The sequence below is a fragment of the Phymastichus coffea genome, unplaced genomic scaffold (genome assembly GCF_024137745.1).
Source record: "Phymastichus coffea isolate CEN01 unplaced genomic scaffold, Cenicafe_Pcof_1.1 PCOF00021, whole genome shotgun sequence".
In the NCBI taxonomy this organism is placed as follows: Eukaryota; Metazoa; Arthropoda; class Insecta; order Hymenoptera; family Eulophidae; genus Phymastichus; species Phymastichus coffea.
This window is the reverse complement of record NW_026706832.1, coordinates 3868001-3885933: the sequence shown is the minus strand read 5'-3', so window position 1 is coordinate 3885933 and position 17933 is coordinate 3868001. Positions and strand designations below refer to the sequence as shown.

The following is a 17933-nucleotide window of genomic DNA, read 5'->3' as shown; positions in this document are numbered from 1 at the left end:
AATAATTTTTCCCGTCTCGTATGCTATCAACGTTGTAACACCAATTTTTGACAAGAAGCCACGCTTCTTCCACGAGCCATCGCCTGATACTTTTAACTGTAGCAGTGGGTCTGTTGTTTTCCTCATTTAATTTCTTTTCTTCTTTGACGGCGTTATCACAACTTGTGAGAAAACAAGCCTTCGAGACATCATAAATATGCTGCAGTATACCATCATAGACTTTCTTACTGCGACCTTCGCCAATATCCGGTAAACTTGCAAATAAGTTAATTCCTTTCAAACCAACACCTAATAATGTCATTACAAATACTATGCGACGGTTTATTTCGAATCCATAATTGATGAAGGGTCCTGAATCAACTTTACTTTCACCACACCTACACGAAACAACGAGTTTCCAGCCTATGCCGCGGTGCCCAGCTTCTAAAAACTTTACAGGTCCTTTGCACTATTTGCAGCACAGCGATTCAGACAATACAGAGAACATAGTCACAAACTCAATGATGCGATACCGGTGCCCATTATTTATTGTGATTTCGTCCTCCGATGCCAACGATAATTTTCTTGCACTCGCACTGGCACCTTTCGGTTCGCCTGTTTCAGTTGTAAAGCGGTTTCCAATAAAACTTTCTTTTGCGCTCTGATGCACGATATCTTGAGCCTCCCTCGCCTTTCGGATACGAAGAAAATGACATGGTAAAACGTGCAGACTTGCTTATAACTCGGAAGCCACGAGAGAACTGAAACAGCTGCAGTAATCGCGCCGAAACTAGCAGCTCAAAAGCTATACTCTACAACCTCATCTCAGAAGTATACTAAACATGAAAAACGTTATATTTCAAACATGGCTGTATACATCTTATTGTATACCTTTGAGTCCCTACTCGATGAGGGGCCTTTGTGTTGGAGCGCTCACCTGTTTACCTGCTCCGCGCGCTGACGGACCTTTCCGAAAACGGTCATAAAATTTAAACCGCTTAGAATTTTGCTCCAAAATTTTAACAGCATACTTTTGAAAGGTTTAACTTTCGAAATATGCACACAAAAAATCGATTTTTTTCGCCATTTACACGAGGATACCCCCTTATCCCTTTTCCTCCCAAATAACACAAATTTTTTCTTAACTTTCATCCTCATATCTTTTAATGAAAAAATTGTATGAAAAATTTATTAAGCATCACATCTTGTAGATTTTGACCTCCTCTTTCCAATGCTGTTGACAAAATTTACCTAAATTGTAAGCCGGAAACGTTATAGGCCGGTTTTCCGGAAAATTCACAAATTTTTCGCGTTTTTTTTTCTAAAAAAAGTATATTTTAAAATGGAAAAACTTTGCACACACCATTGAAAACACTGTTATCGGTGTTATAGATGTCTTTTCTTTCAAATGCCGTTGGATTTTTTCCGAAATTCAAAATGGCGAACACAAAATGGCGTTCGAAAGGAAAAAATTTTTTTTTAAACTAGACCAATTTTTTCCTCCAAAACTATCAAGTTAAGTGAAAAATTTCTCAGAGCAAAAATGTCTTAAAATTAGTCAAGAAATACTCTCAAATTTTTGCAGATTTTTTTACAGCAATTTGAAAATTTCGATTTTCTGATTTTCCACGAATTTGAAAATTAACTCGGAAAATTCTGAAAAAAATTGAGAGTACTCCAACAGTGTTTTCAATGGTATGTGCAAAGTTTTTCCATTTTAAAATATACTTTTTTTAGAAAAAAAACGCGAAAAATTTGTGAATTTTCCGGAAAACCGGCCTATAACGTTTCCGGCTTACAATTTAGGTAAATTTGGTCAACAGCATTGGAAAGAGGAGGTCAAAATCTACATGATGTGATGCTTAATAAATTTTTCATACAATTTTTTCATTAAAAGATATGAGGATGAAAGTTAAGAAAAAATTTGTGTTATTTGGGAGGAAAAAGGTTAAGAAATATTTATATGAAAAATTTAAAAAAAGTTACGCTTTTTCAGTAGGACAAATGCCGACTGTCAAAAGGTTGAATAAAAATTACATAGGCCCACAAAAAAAATTAAGTTTAATGTCCACCGATAAAACTGTAATATTCCTAGGTAGTTTTTAAGAAAAAAGAGCGAGAGAAGAAGTCGCACATAACCTCCAGTTGCTCACATCAATATTAATGGCCTTAATGTTCCGTGGCATTTCGCATTGCTCAAGGCAGAAGCAAATCAGAATTATTATGATATTATTCACTGAAACTAAATTAAATAATCTTGTTCAGGCTGTACACCTTAGTCTACATAATTTTAAGTTATTTCGTTTACATCGCGTAGGTAAGGAGAGCGATGGAGTCGCTCTTTTTGTTAGAAATTGTTTTAATGTAAAAATATTAGTCGCTTCTCAACCTATCTACGATAACACTTCGGAATTCATTGTTGTTGAGTTACAAAACAAGAATAAAAATAATGCAAAATGCCTTTTTGCTATTGTTTACCGTCGCCCCTCCGCCTCAACTCCCACCTTTTTCTTTAACTCTATCTCTCCTTTTCTTCCTCTTTACAAAGACGTCATAATAACTGGCGATTTCAATTCAGACCTTTCCTCTAACCTTCCTCATGTTTAAGTCCTCCGTGACTTAATCGACCAAAATGCCCTCAAAGTTGTCTCTCTTATACGAACACATCACCCTATCTCCATAAATGGTGACATCACACATACCACGCTGGACCTGTTCATTACAAATCATTCTACTCATGTTCTCAACTTCACGCAGTTCCTCTCCCTTTTCTTACTTTTCCATGACTTAATTCAACTTATCATCTCATTCTCTACCCCGATTGAATCTCCTAGATCTTTCATCTCATGCTCACTCCATCGCATCAATAAACCTTCTCTAAACTCTCACATCTCCTCTCTGCTTTCTGAACTCCCGACATCTCACGATGACTCGCTTGCATCTACTGACGTGGATCAACTTGTCTCCTCTTTTACTAAGGCTGTAGTTGGATCTTTTGATATACTCGCACCTTCTAAGACAGTTACAATATCCTCTAAAAAGAAACATTGCGTCACAGATGATCTCAGAGTCGAAATGCGTGCTCGAGACGCTGCTTTTAAGCGATTTAAGACTTCAGGTTCCTTACAGGCTCTAGCTCAGTACCGTACAGCCCGCAACCTGGTTTCTAACAAACTTGACACACTAAAAAACAATTATATCCGCAATAAGATCGAACAAGCCACTACACCTAAACAAAAATGGAGAACCCTGCACGCTATCGGCATAGCAAACAGGCTCCTACCATCTCCTCTTTCCTTTTTCACTCCTGATACCCTTAATAACTATTATGCAACAGTTGTAAATCGTTCCCCTCCTCTCACTTTACATAAATTTGAAAATATCCTCCAGCTTCCTGTCACAAATTACTTTTTTTCTTCTTCTCCACCTTTCCCTCCTTTTTCTTTCTCCAACATTTCCGTGAGAGAGGTCCAGGATGAGATAAAGGCACTTCATTCAAAGAGTAAAGGTATTGATGATCTCACGGCTGAAATGCTTGAACTGGGTATAGGTGCTATTGCCCCCTCGCTCACTCACATTTTCAACCATTCCATCCGCACCTCCACTTTCCCTAAATCCTGGAAACAGACTCTCATCCGCCCTTTATTCAAAATCAAATCACCACAGACTCCATCCGACACTAGACCGATTGCTCAACTCTCTGAACCCTCTAAAATTTTTGAACGCCTCCTCCATAGACAGCTCTCGAATTACCTCGACAAACACGACATACTTGATAAAAGAGATACAGGTTTCCGCAAGGGGCATTCTACTGAAACTGCACTTACAGCCCTACTTGACGACATAAGATATGCAATAGAAAAACGAAAACTGACCATTCTCCTCTTATTTGATTTTTCAAAGGCTTTTGATTCTACTCCCCACGACCTCCTAATCACAAAGCTGAGACAGTGCAATGTGGGCGATGACACTCTCCGCTAGTTCTTTACCTACTTGGCGGGTAGGCTCCAGGCTGTTATCGACCAGGGTGGCATTGTATCCAAATGGTTGCGTGCACAGTCTGGGGTCCCTCAAGGCAGTGTTCTCGGCCCCCTCCTTTTGATCATTTTTATTAATGACCTTCCCAGGGTTCTTTTCTTCTGTAACCACATCATCTACGCTGACGACACCCAGATTTACTATCATTGCCTGCCCTCAGAAATCATCGAAGGTCTTGAGAGGGTTCGGCTAGATGCCCAGGCGGTTGCTGACTGGGCGGTCCAAAATCGGCTTCAGTTGAGCGTTGCTAAGATCAAGGGGATAATAATTGGTAGCAAACTCTATGTCTCCTCTCTCGACCTCAGCTCCTCACCCAATATCATAGTAAACAACATCCCTATCCTTTTCTCTGTCTCAGTTGAAAACCTTGGCCTTACCATCACCTCCACATTATAGTACAATGGAAACCTCATATTACAAATATCATCAATAAAGTTTATTCCAGTCTCAATACTCTGAAATTCTATACGAAATCCCTGTCTTTCACCACCCGGAAATACCTAGTTCAGACCCTCATCTTCCCCCATTTTAAATATATCTCTCTTGCTTTCTTAAAACCCGACAAAACTTGCACTAATGCCCTGCAAACTGCCCATAATGCCTGTATCCGTTTTATGGCAGGCTTCATCTCTTTCATCCCTTCAACCAACGTAGAATCTCATGTGTCTTTTCACCGTCTGCGCCTGGGTTGGCTCACCCTTGATCTCAACGTCATATCTCTCTTATCCTTCATCTCTATAAAACAATCTGATCATCCATGCCCAGTTACCTTACCACTCATCTCTCCAAACCTAATTTACCTAACATCAAAAGCTCATCTCGAAACCTCCCAAAAGCCTTTTCTTACCCTGCTCCCAGAACGGTGGCTTGGAATTACTCCTACGCCATTTATGACATGTTTCTCTTAAACCAGCTTTCCATAACCGATTTCAGCATCGATCTTTTTTATGAACTAAAGCTCTGGCTATATTCACTTTGTGCAATTCTTGAACAGCAGCTTTTCCGCAGACGTTTTAACCCTAATCACCCTGCAAACATGTCCTCCTCACTCCTTAAATTGCCACCTGTTTCCCTGCCTTTTAATGTTTCGGCTTTTACTTCTACCTCCGAGTATCTCCTAACTCTAGGAAGATACCTCCCTTATAATTCCCTGCCTTTCAACTCACTTCCTTGATACACCTATGCACACTTCTCACTCTCCTGTTTCACTCTTGTAGCCCACTTTCTACCTAATGCAGCCCTCTCTATCATTATATAGTTTATTTTATTTTTTGTTTTGTCAACTCTTTTTGATGCCATTGATCTCCTAGTTTAATTTTAAGTTTAGTTTAACCCATTAACGACCAAAATGCTCAATTTTTTTGTCGATTTTCAACGCGTTTTTTTCGGTAGTCATAGGCCTAAGAAATTTTTGCAAACACGTATTTGGATGGGAAATTTAACGCTCTTTCAGAATCTTTTTTCAAAATTGCGATTGATTGCGTTATAAAAAAGTTATAGCCAATTAAACAATAAAAACCTGAAAAATTTTGCGAAAAATCAAAATTGCGATTTTTTTTAGCAATGTTACCGCTAAAAAATCATCAAACAAATATGATCAGAGGTGATCACGACTATCAAAGTATCTCCACGAATTTTGGTGGAATTTTTGAACCACTTCTTCCAACAAAATGGTGGCAAAATAAAAAAAAATCCATAAAAAACATTTCTCATTTTTTATCTCGGAAACCATTAAGATTAGATGAAAAGTTCATTGAACAAAAAAGTCTTAGAATTGAACGAGAAATACGCCATGAATTTTTTCAGAATTTTCCGAGGCGATTTTTGAATTTTCGGAGAATACGGAAAATCCATTTTTCCAAAATCATCTCCCAAAATTCTGAAAAAATTCAGGCATGTTCCTTGATGAATTCTAAGACTTTTTGTTCTATAAACTTTTCCTCTAAACTCAATAGTTTTCGAGATAAAAAGTGAGTTAGGTTATAATCCTAGCAGCGTTAATATTTTTGATACAGAATAAAGAACAGCCATTCAACAATAATATAATAATGTTTTGCCTTTTTATGTGTATACAAGTGCAGTTTGTATAGCGTATACTAATATACACATATCAAAAAAGCAATTCAGAAAATTGTATGTGAGCTCATTTTTATTACTTACTAGTCTCTTGTTATTCTGAGACCATACAGTAAATCGAATCGAAAAGATTATTTTCGCTTTCTAAAGTCTAGGTTTGACAAGAAGCATTGAAAACTGTAGTAATTATTTTTATTAGGTATTTTTATTATTTTATATAACATGTCGCAAAAACGTAAAAGACGTTCCACTCACTCCCATGAAATGTACGAAATTGATACTTCAAAGAGCACTTACGATGATATAGTTACCCTTCCAAATCCTGACAATTCTGGTTCAGATGGATCAGATTTCGATACTCATTCGGATGATGAAATTTCTAATATAACGTACACAGAAGCTTGTAAAACATATACTGAAACTCAAACTAAATTAGAAAGAACGCATGAACTCCAGTGGATGGAAGGAGAAAACAAGTATAATGATAATTTGAAAGACAAAATTTTATTGAAAGACTCGGTAAAAAATAAAATACAAGAAATGGAGCCAGTAGAACTGTTTGAAACATTTTTCTCAACTGAAATAAAGCAATATATTATAGATATTTGCACAGAAAATAATTTTGATTTAAAGTTAAAAGACTTAAATACATTCGTGGGAATAATCATTTTGACTTCATTCAACAAAAGGAAATCTCAGAGGGATTACTGGTCACGTGATCCCTTTTTATCTTGTAACGTTGTTTCTTCTGCTATGTCACGTAATAAGTTTGAAGAGATGAAATCAAAATTAAAATATTCACAAACGAAAGATAAAAATCCAACTGACTATGCTTGGCGTGTCCGTTCACTATTAAACCTATTTGAAATTAATATTATGAAGTTCGGTGTGTGGAGAACTGCTCTTTCCATCGATGAAATAATGGCTAAGTCTTATGCGAGGACGGTTCTAAAACAATTCATTCGAGGAAAACCCATACGATTTGGTCTCAAATTCTGGGGTCTTTGTACTTCCGATGGTCTTGTATTAGGTCTTGACTTATACTGCGGAAAAAATTCTACAACGGGATGTAAATTTAATAAGTGTGCATTAGGTTCTCGCGTTGTCATGAATTTACTAGAAAAGTTTTTTCGTGTTATACCTCCGGGCAAAATATCTATGTTCCATCTTTATTTTGATAATTACTTCACAATCTTAGATCTCGCTGTGCATTTGAAGAGGCTTGGGCTAAAATGTACAGGTACTATTAGAGAAGATAGAGTCAAAGATAAAAATGTTCTAAATAAAAAAGTTCAAAAAGGTGAGTATGCCGTGAAGCACGATAAGAACAGTGGTATAAATTACATCACTGTGACGGATTCAAAACCAGTTTCGATTATTTCTACTGCTGCAGGGGTAACTCCATTATCCTTTTCAAAGAGATACAGTAAGCAAGAAGGAAAAATTTAAGTTTATTGTATATTATTCAGAAAGATGAGGGAATGATGGCTTGCAAACTGTACAATATTGTACATATTGCTGCTAAAAAAAGCCAAAGAATTAAGAAAAATGTGAAACATAAGATTACGAAGTAATATTCTCTGTATATTAATTTTTTGAATTTTCGTGTGCGTCGTGTGAATATTCTAATGAAATGCATTAACATTTGTAATGGCAGATATAAGTTATAAATTATGTAAATATAAATATATCCATATACAATTATATACTATAAAATATTAATTATTAAAAAAATTGTTTCTGCACCTTAATATGTGGAATATTGTAGAGAAATTTACCCAAATTAAATTTACGTGATTAGACGTAATTAAAATTGAAATTAGCAATAAATATAAAAATATGATTAATTTTTATACTCAATTATATTTAAATAAATTTTTGAACAGTAACAAAATTACATTTGTTTGAAAAAAAAAATATATATATTTTAATTAGACTGGAACCCGTGTACTTCTGAGCGAAGTAAAAAAGAGTGCCTTAAACCGCATAGCTACCGTAACAAAGTAGTTGTGAGGGTTTGAAGATCGTATACGAGGTGTGTTCAAAAAGTAAGGTGACTTTGTATTTTTAAGAAAAAATATTTATTTATTTATCAATATTTATGTTGTCCCCTTCAAAGTAATCCCCCTCAGATACAATACACTTATGCCAACGGTTTTTCCAATCCTCAAAGCACTTCTCATAAGCACTTTTCGGTATAGCATTGAGCTCTTCCAGCGATGCAGTCTTTATCTCTTCAATCGTTGCAAATCTCCGTCCTTTCATAGATCTCTTTAGTTTTGGGAACAAGAAAAAATTACATGGGGCCAAATCCGGTGAATATGGTGGCTGAGGCATGATTGTGGTGTTGTTTTTGGTCAAAAAATCTCTCATAAGCAAAGATGAGTGAGCAGGGGCATTATCGTGATGCAAAAGCCATGAATTGTTTTTCCACAATTCTGGGCGTTTTCTTCGTATTGCTTCTCGCAAACGGCGCATAACTTCAAGATAATACTGTTTATTGACCGTACGTCCATATGGTAAGAACTCCTGATGCATCACGCCATGGTAATCGAAGAAAACAGTGAGCAAAACTTTGACATTTGATCGAACTTAGCGTGCTTTTTTCGGTCTTGGCTCATCTGGGCTCTTCCATTGGGACGATTGGACTTTGGTTTCGATATCATAACCATATACCCATGATTCGTCACCAGTTATGACCCTTTTGAGTAAATCTGGGTTGTCGTTGATGTCATTCAACAGTTCTTGAGCGATGCTCATGCGACGGTTCTTTTGGTCAAAATTTAGCAATTTCGGAACAAACTTCGCTGACACACGTCTAATGCCCAAAACGTTAGAAAAAATATCATGGCACGAGCCAAGCGACATACCGACATCCTCAGCAACTTCTCTGATAGTGATTCGACGATTTTCCAGAACAATTTTCTTCACTGCTTGAACGTTTTCATCAGTTGTTGACGTGCTTGGGCGTCCAGAGCGAGGCTCGTCATCGGCATCTTCCCGGCTATCTTGGAAGAGTTTGTACCACTTGTAAACATTTTTTTTACTCAGAACAGTTTCACCGTATGCCACCGTCAACATTTCAAGTGTTTCGGAACACTTTATTTTATTTTTTACACAAAATTTGATGCAAATCCTTTGATCCATATTTTTCGATAGCAAGAAATCGCCGAGCACGCAAGACACTTATAACCTTTACGCCTCTCACAATCAAACAAAAAATGCTATACACTTGAAACTTGGTACAGATGTTCGGGAAGAGTGTACCAACATAACAAAACAAAAACATCGATAATCGAAAGTACGTTGCCCGTGAAATTTGAAAAGTCACCTTACTTTTTGAACACACCTCGTATGTTCATTGAACCCCGTCGATGTTTAGGTTTAATTATTTAGATTTAATTACTCATCGAGACCGAAACAATGTACTAAAATTCATATTTTAACATATCGATCGTTTATAAATAGTTTTTTATCAAACAATTTGAATATGGTAACTCTCTACGTGCTTGCCGCGGTTAACTTGATTCTTGATTTTGCGAGTGACCACCACGACAAGCGCGGCAGGTATAAGGCTCCACCTAAGATCCGGAGATGCGGTCTCCCAAATTGTAGTACGGAGCAACGAAAAAGACGGCAACAATGGCGTCAACGGCTATAACGGGCTGCCCAGCCAACTGGTTTGGCGCAGAAGGCATCCGATGCTCTCGGCGCAGTGGAGCTAGCAGTGCAACGGACCGTTCTCGCCCTCATCGCAGTGACTACCTATCAAAGAGATCTCTGTGTTACGTCTCACGGTGCCACAGCCAGTGATATTAACTAGCTGTAGCTGCAGACGCACTCTCGGGAACCGCTTAGCGTCGCCAGCAGCAGGCGGTGTGTTGCTATCACTACCGCTTAGAAATAGTCAAGGTTCGAAACAGACAGTGTCTACAACCCGAACCCCGTACGTTCCAACCGGCGCAGGGAAACTAGGTTTGCTACCGATGATCCAGGAGGCACACGGCAGCATATTAGCCACTGAAAATCGCCTCTACATGAAGGTTAAGTACCCTGGATGGCCTTCCTCATCAACTTCGGCTCCGTTATCTCGCTTGTTCCATTCGGCGGCGCGTACAATATCGAAACCCCTCGCTATGCAGGGGCTCAGCCTCACTGCGGCAAACATGTTGCCTATCGCAACATATAGACGTACCGTTCTCACACTCAACCTAGGACTGCATCGTGACCTGACCTGGCCTTTCGCCATTGTGGGCGTCCGCTGACTTCCTGGTCCACGCAGGCCTGCTGATGGGTCTACAGTATCTTCGCCTTGTAGATGGAATGACATCACTCAGTGTCCAAGCTCTGGCGTGCCCGGCGGCTGAGCACTCAGTGGCCATCCACTATGCCTACGGCGACAACGCCACTCCGAGGAGCCAATACAACCGCCTGCTCGTCGAATACGCCGATCTGGCCAAACCAAGCAGATGTCCGTCAACATTGCACGACAGCGTGGTCACGCGCCACATCCGCACCAACGGAGCACCAGTCTTTGACCGTGCAAAACCGCTGCACGGAAAGCGACTGGCGCACGCCAAAGCTACCTTCTAGAAGCTCGACAACCATGGCATCGCTCGATCATCGTCCAGTCAATGAGCCAGCCCACTCCACCTGATTAAGAAGGATAACGAATTCTACCGGATCAGGGGACTATCGACGGCTCAATGCTCACACAGAGTTAGATAGCTACCCGCTGCCCATCGTCGAAGCCCTTCTGTATCAATGTCATGGCAGCGTGGTATTCTCTATCATCGATCTGGAGAAGATGCTGATGGCCGAGGAGGACGTAGCTAAAACCGTCGTCATCACCCCGTTAAGCTTATTGGAATTTCTACAGATGCCGCTTGGCCTTCGCAATGCAGTCAGAACTTCTAATGCTTCCTGGACTCAACGCTATGAGGCCTAGAGTGTACAGAGTCGTACATCGACGAACACGTCCAGCACCTGCGTCTGCTTTTCGAAGCTCTGCAAGCAGCAGGTCTCTAATTCAACCTCAGCAAATGCCAGATAACCCAGTCGAAAATTGTTTTTACTGGGATATCTAGTGTTGCAGCGCGGTTTCGAACTACCTGCTAAAAAGGCGAACGCCAATGACGGGATCCCGATACCCAAAACCTATCAGAAAATACGCAGTTTTCTCGGTTCAGTCAACTATTACCGCAGGTGCATCCCTAATGTAGCACAGTTACAGATACCGCTGGTCGATATACTTTGAGATGCCCCAAAGCGAAAATAAGCCGAGCTGCCGGAATGGACACCAACACACGAAAGGGCCTTCCTCATATGCAAGCAAGGACTCTGTAACGCCACGGCTAACTTCTTTCTCGCGCTCAACACACCGCTTGTTCTCTTCACAGACGCTTCGGACACAGCGATTGGAGCGGTCCTTGAGCAGGTTGTTGACGGAATTCTCCACCCGGTGGCCTACTTCTCAAGGGAGCTCACCGAGATAGAGACTAGATACTGCACACTAACGCCAGCGAGCTATTTGCAGCATACACAGCAATCAAATACCTGTAACGCTACTTTGAGGGTCGCACGTTGAGCTGAGGACGGACCACAAGCCGTCTTACAAAGCAGGAGAACAGATAGTCCTCTTACAAAGCATCTCGACGACAGCAGAGACACTTCAACTTCCTACTTCAATTCAGTATCAATTTCTAGCATGTAAAGAGAGAAGAAAACTTTGTGCGCGACAACTTGTCACGCGCTTGCGTGATTGGCATGCCCTCCGGATTCCTGACACGCGACATCGCCGCTGCTCAACAAGACGACGATGAGCTGTAGCACCTGTTCAACAGAACACTTCAACATCTCGAGATCGACGGCACTAGCAACGCCTGCAACATCCACAATGATATAGTCAGGCCTTACCTGCCACGCTCGTTACGTCGCAGCGCTTTCGGCGTGTTGCACTCCTCAGCCCATTCAACCCCACACGTAACAACTTGGCTCATGACAGCCAAGTTTACCTGGCCGCACATAAACGTTGCCAACGTGCCTGCGTCTCATGTAAACGCGCCAAAATCGGAGGGCACAACCGTGCTATACTCAAATCTTTCGACGTTCCGGACAATAGATTTAAGCTGATCCACATCGACCTCTCACGCTTCCGGAAGTTGAAAACTTACGCCACTGTTTGATAATCATCGACCGCTTTATTATCTAGCCTGTAGTCGTCCCTCTCTCGGATATTACAGCTGAGACCGTCACTACCGCTTTTACCAAAGAGTGGATCGCCCTGTTCGGATGCCCAATCACCATCACATCTGACCAAACGATCCAGTTTGATACAGCCCTTTTCAATATGCTGGCACAGCTCACCGACACACAGAAGATCTACACATACCATACCACCCGCAGAGCAATGGCCTCATAGAGTGCTTCCATCGCACTCTCAAGGCCGCACTCATGTGCAAATCCAAGACTTCCTATCGCGAGTGCCTACCGAGTTAATTCATAGCAGGTTTGAGTAATATTTCGCGCTCTATTGATTGTCGTTGTTAAAAATAACCGTTACCATTAAAAAAAAGTTAACCTGTTAAAACCTTAAACCAAAAAGTACAGATCGGAACAGGTCCATACGCAAAACTTAATAACCTTCAACTAAAGATTCAAGATCACCTTGACCTATGACCTGAGTACATTTTTGAACGTAAAATTTCCCGCTCTTACGACTGCAGTTGTCAAACATAGGGGTTCTCATTTAAAAAACAAAGTTGACCTTGAACTGACTTTGAAGGACAAGTTCATGTGCAAATCCATGAAGTCACCACTAGATTTCTCATAAAAAGATACTTTAGTAATGACCTTCACATTTTTTTAATAAAGCTTTTACCTACATTATTTATTGGGTTACTTTTAGGACACCTTTTTAGCGACCTAATCAATGGCGGTTTCAATATGGCGCCTGAAGCGATTGAAGAAAGCAAACCATGTTTTTTAAAGATTGTCGTTGATGAAAATTCCTAAACCTTTATTAAATTCAATTTGTGTTGTTGTAATAACACTTGATTTAGAAGTAATATGATTAAATCTATACATTGAGCTTTCCACATGGACGTAGTTTTTGATAAAACAATAACAAACACAGCCTATATGTAAAAAAATCACCACAAGTCTATTTAATATGCAAGACCGTATAGACTAATAGTTAGTTAATTTTATTTATACATTATAAACTATTCAAATTATAGAATCAGAATTTTATCTAAACTATCTATTAGTAAAAAGAAATTTATTAAAAATATTGTGAAAACGTTTTTCAAAATTGATTGTCTATTTTATAATGCAGATTAATGATTTTTATCAATAACTTTTGATCAACTAAAAATATTTTAATGGACAAAAATTAACTTGTTAGCCTTAGACAGATATAATGAAAAAGAGATATAACTAAAAAAATATTAGTTTTACAAAAAATTGAACTTTAAACATATTGAAAACAATAATCTATCACTTTTCCTAGATATACTTTTATACAGAGTTTATACTATTTCCTATAAAAAAAGAAAAAAAACTAGCTTTCTTAATGAATAAAACCTAAAATGACCTTTCTCAAGTTATTTTTCAAGTAAACAGTAACCACTGAAAGTCCATGTTTTACCTATTTGGGGTCAACATTCATTTATTGATAGTGCTAATTCTTTAACCATCACTATTATCATAGCAGTTCTACTATTGAACAAACTTTAGCATATATTTTCTTTAATAATAAAAGTAAAAACAATCTGTATAAAATCAATTTCTTGATTATAGAAAAATAAAAATAAATAACCTTAGTAACTGTTATACAAAGGATTTTTACATATATAAAGGTTATCCTTAAAACTTACTCAAATACAATTTTGTTTTTTGAACTATACTTAGATATATTTAAAAATTGATTATTTCATAAATATGATAAAACAAGGAAATAAAATATCGAGTGGAAATTTTAAAGGATAAAAAATTGTGTAATGGTATGTAAAAATATTAGTTAACGCAATGTAACGCACATTATGTTTGTAAACATAACCACATTTAGTAATATGTGTATACAAACACACATATATATAAGTTGTTATATATATAAATATATATATATGTGTGTATGTGTATGTATATATATATGTATATATATTATAAACTATAAGTTCAATTGTCATAATACATAATATTTGTTTTTAAAAGTTTGTATTTGACAGGACCACTATAGTTAGAATTTACATATGACTAATTTTGAATATTAAATTAACAGTCATTTAGATTAAATTCTACCAGCTTAAAAACCAACAATTTTAAAGTATGGCCCACAAGGTTAAAATATTAGAAAACATCAATAAAAAGTATATTCTACTTCGTCGTATAAGAAATTGAATAATTAAATACACAAAAATAATTATTTTTCCTATTGCTTGCCTAAACCTATCGTTCCATGTTGCTCTAGGGACATCAGCTAACGTTATGACTCCTTTAACTGTCTCTTGTAAAATATTCCACGTTTGACCAAAATCTACTACTTTTGGCTTCAGTGACATATTATATGGTTATTATAATATTCTTATGTAATGACTTCAAAAGGAATTATTTCTAATTTGTAAATGACTGTTGAACCTGTAAAGACATAATATATATAATTATTTAGAATAAATAAAATATAAATGTATGCTAGTCTTATTAAGTTCAAAGTTATAGTTATAAACATGAATTTATATAAGTATATACATACATATATGTAATAGCTAAAGTTTAAATTTACATTCTGTGTGTGTGTGTATGTATGAAAAATATAATTCATTAAAATATATATATGTATATCATATGAAATATGTATATCATAATATAAAATTATATGCCTGGTTTTGTTGTAAATAACATGGAAAAATACATGAATCATCAGTTAAATATTGATTCAATTGTAACTTGATTGATCAAATTGATTAATTAAAAATAATTTTTAAAAGGTTGGAATTGACTATGAAGATTAACTTATAATGATTTATTTAAACTATAAACACCTAAATATTGTCAGAGAACATTTTTTTTTAGAATTATATTGAATATTCAAAATTGTGTACGAATGAGCTATTCAATCTGTTATATTTTTTACATATTATTTTTACACAAAGCAAAATCATGTAACGAGCATCTTATATTTTGAGATGCTACATAGTTGCAAAGGGACTTTCATAAGATATATATATATAAATTAGGTATAACATGATGTAAAATATAAAAAAAAAGTGTTCTGAACTTTAATAAAATTTAAATAACATTTAAATGAACATTTAAACTGGACAAAAGTTTTAATACAAAATTCATAAATAATAATACATAACATGCTGGCTAAATAAAATTTCTAGAGAAAATAAAATAATTATCATTCATACAATTATAATTTTAATGTTTTTTTAATCTTTTTAGTATATGACTTGGACATTATTTAAAACAATATATTTATTCCAAATAACTACTTTTTTAAAATGTATATTATTGAAAAAATTACTTACATTTTAGGAAGAAAATGTATTTTATATAAACAATAAGAAAGAAATTAAATATATAAATATATGATCGGAGGACGATCACAGAGAGATCTAATATAACCTAATTTAAAATTATTCGGCCTTAATTAATTTTAAGGTGTTTACAAGGTTTTAAAAATAATCAGGAGATTTTCCCACTGGGTCCCGAGAAAATCTCTCTCGGGTCCCTAGAATAACATCCACCAAATTATCACCAACTAATATAGTCGATTACAGAAAGTTGAAGGTTCAGAGTGTTCAGACGAAGATTCTTGATCTTTTATAAGCATTTTATAAGCATGGGTATTTCAAGAAACTCTGTTAGATGGCGGATGGATCATCAGAAAAGCTTTTCGTTAGCGAAGTCACGGAGTTCGGGAGGAGCTGAGGTCGTGCTTTCTACTTGCTTGAGTAATTGTCGCTTTGTGTGAGTATCGTGAAGGGTGGTTTAATCACTTAGTGGTTAACCTGGTTTTCCTTCCTTCGAGGGAGTTTTGGTTACAAGGTTGATTGTAAATCCACGACCTATTGAATGCAATATTCACGTTTTTCTCAGCCACCGGCTTGCCGGAAGGCACTTTTACATTCAAGATGGCCGAGGTTGTCAGCTTGTATACACTATACGAATCAGTTGTTCACATGGAGGAGGATGATGAAAATCAGGTGCTTAAGTTAAAGAGAAGCCTTGAATTAAATGATTCCGAATCATCGGAAGTAGATAACATTAATGATATTATTAAAAGAAAGTCGGCTAAGAGGTCGAACGTAGTTGATATCCGCAATACATTGATCAATGTCAACCCTAATTTACCGACAGACGGTAGCTCTACTTCCAAACCTGTAAGATATTTTTTTTTTTTTTTATTAAAGCTTTTAAACTTATACAAGATTATTTCGCTTTGTACGATAATACATATTACATTATTTTAATTTAGATTCTAAGGTTACAATTTTTTAAGTAATCGAAAATAATTTTACAAACGTTGATATTCGGCTCGCTTATGAACATTTCGATGCACATGGGAAGTTGGAGTTTAAGTTTGAACAGTTTTTTTAATAATATAAATCGTTGTTGATCGTACTTGTTACATTGCCAGACCACATGGTTTATATTTTCGGGTTCAAGGCCGCATTTGCATAGAGGACTATTGACAAATTTAATTTTTGCTAGAGATTCAGCTAGGTGGTAGTGGTTAGATCTCGCTCTATTGATTGAGACGATAAGGTCCCTGGGCAGCTTTTTTCCCGTAAACCATGGGTGTTTTTTATCTTTAAAATATAATTTAAAATACAGAACTCCTTTGGTGTTGCCCAGTTCTCTCATAGTTTCGTTAGTGCGTTCAGTGGCCATTTTATTTACATGAAAATAGAGGTCAGTATATGGGATCCTATCTATTTGAGCGTAGTTATTTTTGGTGGCTACTTTAGCTAGATAGTCGACGCTTTCGTTTCCATTAATTCCCTTGTGAGAAGGGATCCATAGAAATTGAAGATTGCGCAAAGGAAAGAGTTTTTTGAAATTTTCATATTTCTGTTTGATTTGAATAATATACGGGTTCGTTTTATTGTCAGTTTTAGTGCTAGCTAAAGCATGGAGAGCACTAAGGGAATCGGAGAAAACAAAAACGTTAGACTTTTTGTCCTCTAGAGCAACATCCATTGCGAGATTTAAAGCTATTGCTTCAGCTGTAAAAATGGAGGCCTCCTTGGCTATACTCTTATTAATTTTATTATTGAGTGCAGGTGTAAAGCAAGCTGCTCCGACGAATCTGTCGTCTGAGAATTTACTACCGTCGGTATATATCGAGATAGGATTGCCGCTTTCTCTTAGAAAATTTTCTAAATATTCGTTAGGATTATTGGAGCTTTTTAGTTTTTGTCCGAAATCAAAATTAATTGGAATAGTTATACAATTAGAGCTATAATTGTTGCTAAAAAGTAGTGACTCATGTATTACGAGAGATTCAGTCAGAACAGCAACACTATTAATGCATTCGTATAGAATGCGCTTGGACTTGTTATTATTTGGTGCGTGATAGATAATGTTTTCGTACATACGATTGTTTTTATTGGATAGTGTTTTTAGTACATACCTATTACCTAAAAGTTTCGCTCATTCTTGAATCAAAGGGAGTTTGGCTTCTGCTAGTAGTATATTAGTAGGAGTGCTTTTTCTGAAACCCAGAGCAGCTCTAATTGCTCGGTATTGCATTTGCTCAAATGTTTTAACAGACTCTTTTTTTTTCGGTAAGTATATAAAGCTGCCATACTCAATTGATGATCGAATGAAGC

The 17933-nt window shown here is 36.8% G+C and overlaps 1 protein-coding gene across 1 annotated transcript in view; it reads right to left on the bottom strand.

Moving 5' to 3' along the window:
* Positions 1 to 17933, bottom strand: part of LOC131675450 (cullin-2-like) — a 673085-nt gene that overhangs the window by 476636 nt on the left and 178516 nt on the right. Inside the window, exon 6 of the mRNA XM_058954430.1 lies at positions 14536 to 14730. Coding sequence (XP_058810413.1) covers positions 14536 to 14654 — 119 coding nt within the window. The 5' untranslated portion in view covers positions 14655 to 14730. The remainder of the gene's footprint in view (positions 1 to 14535; positions 14731 to 17933) is intronic.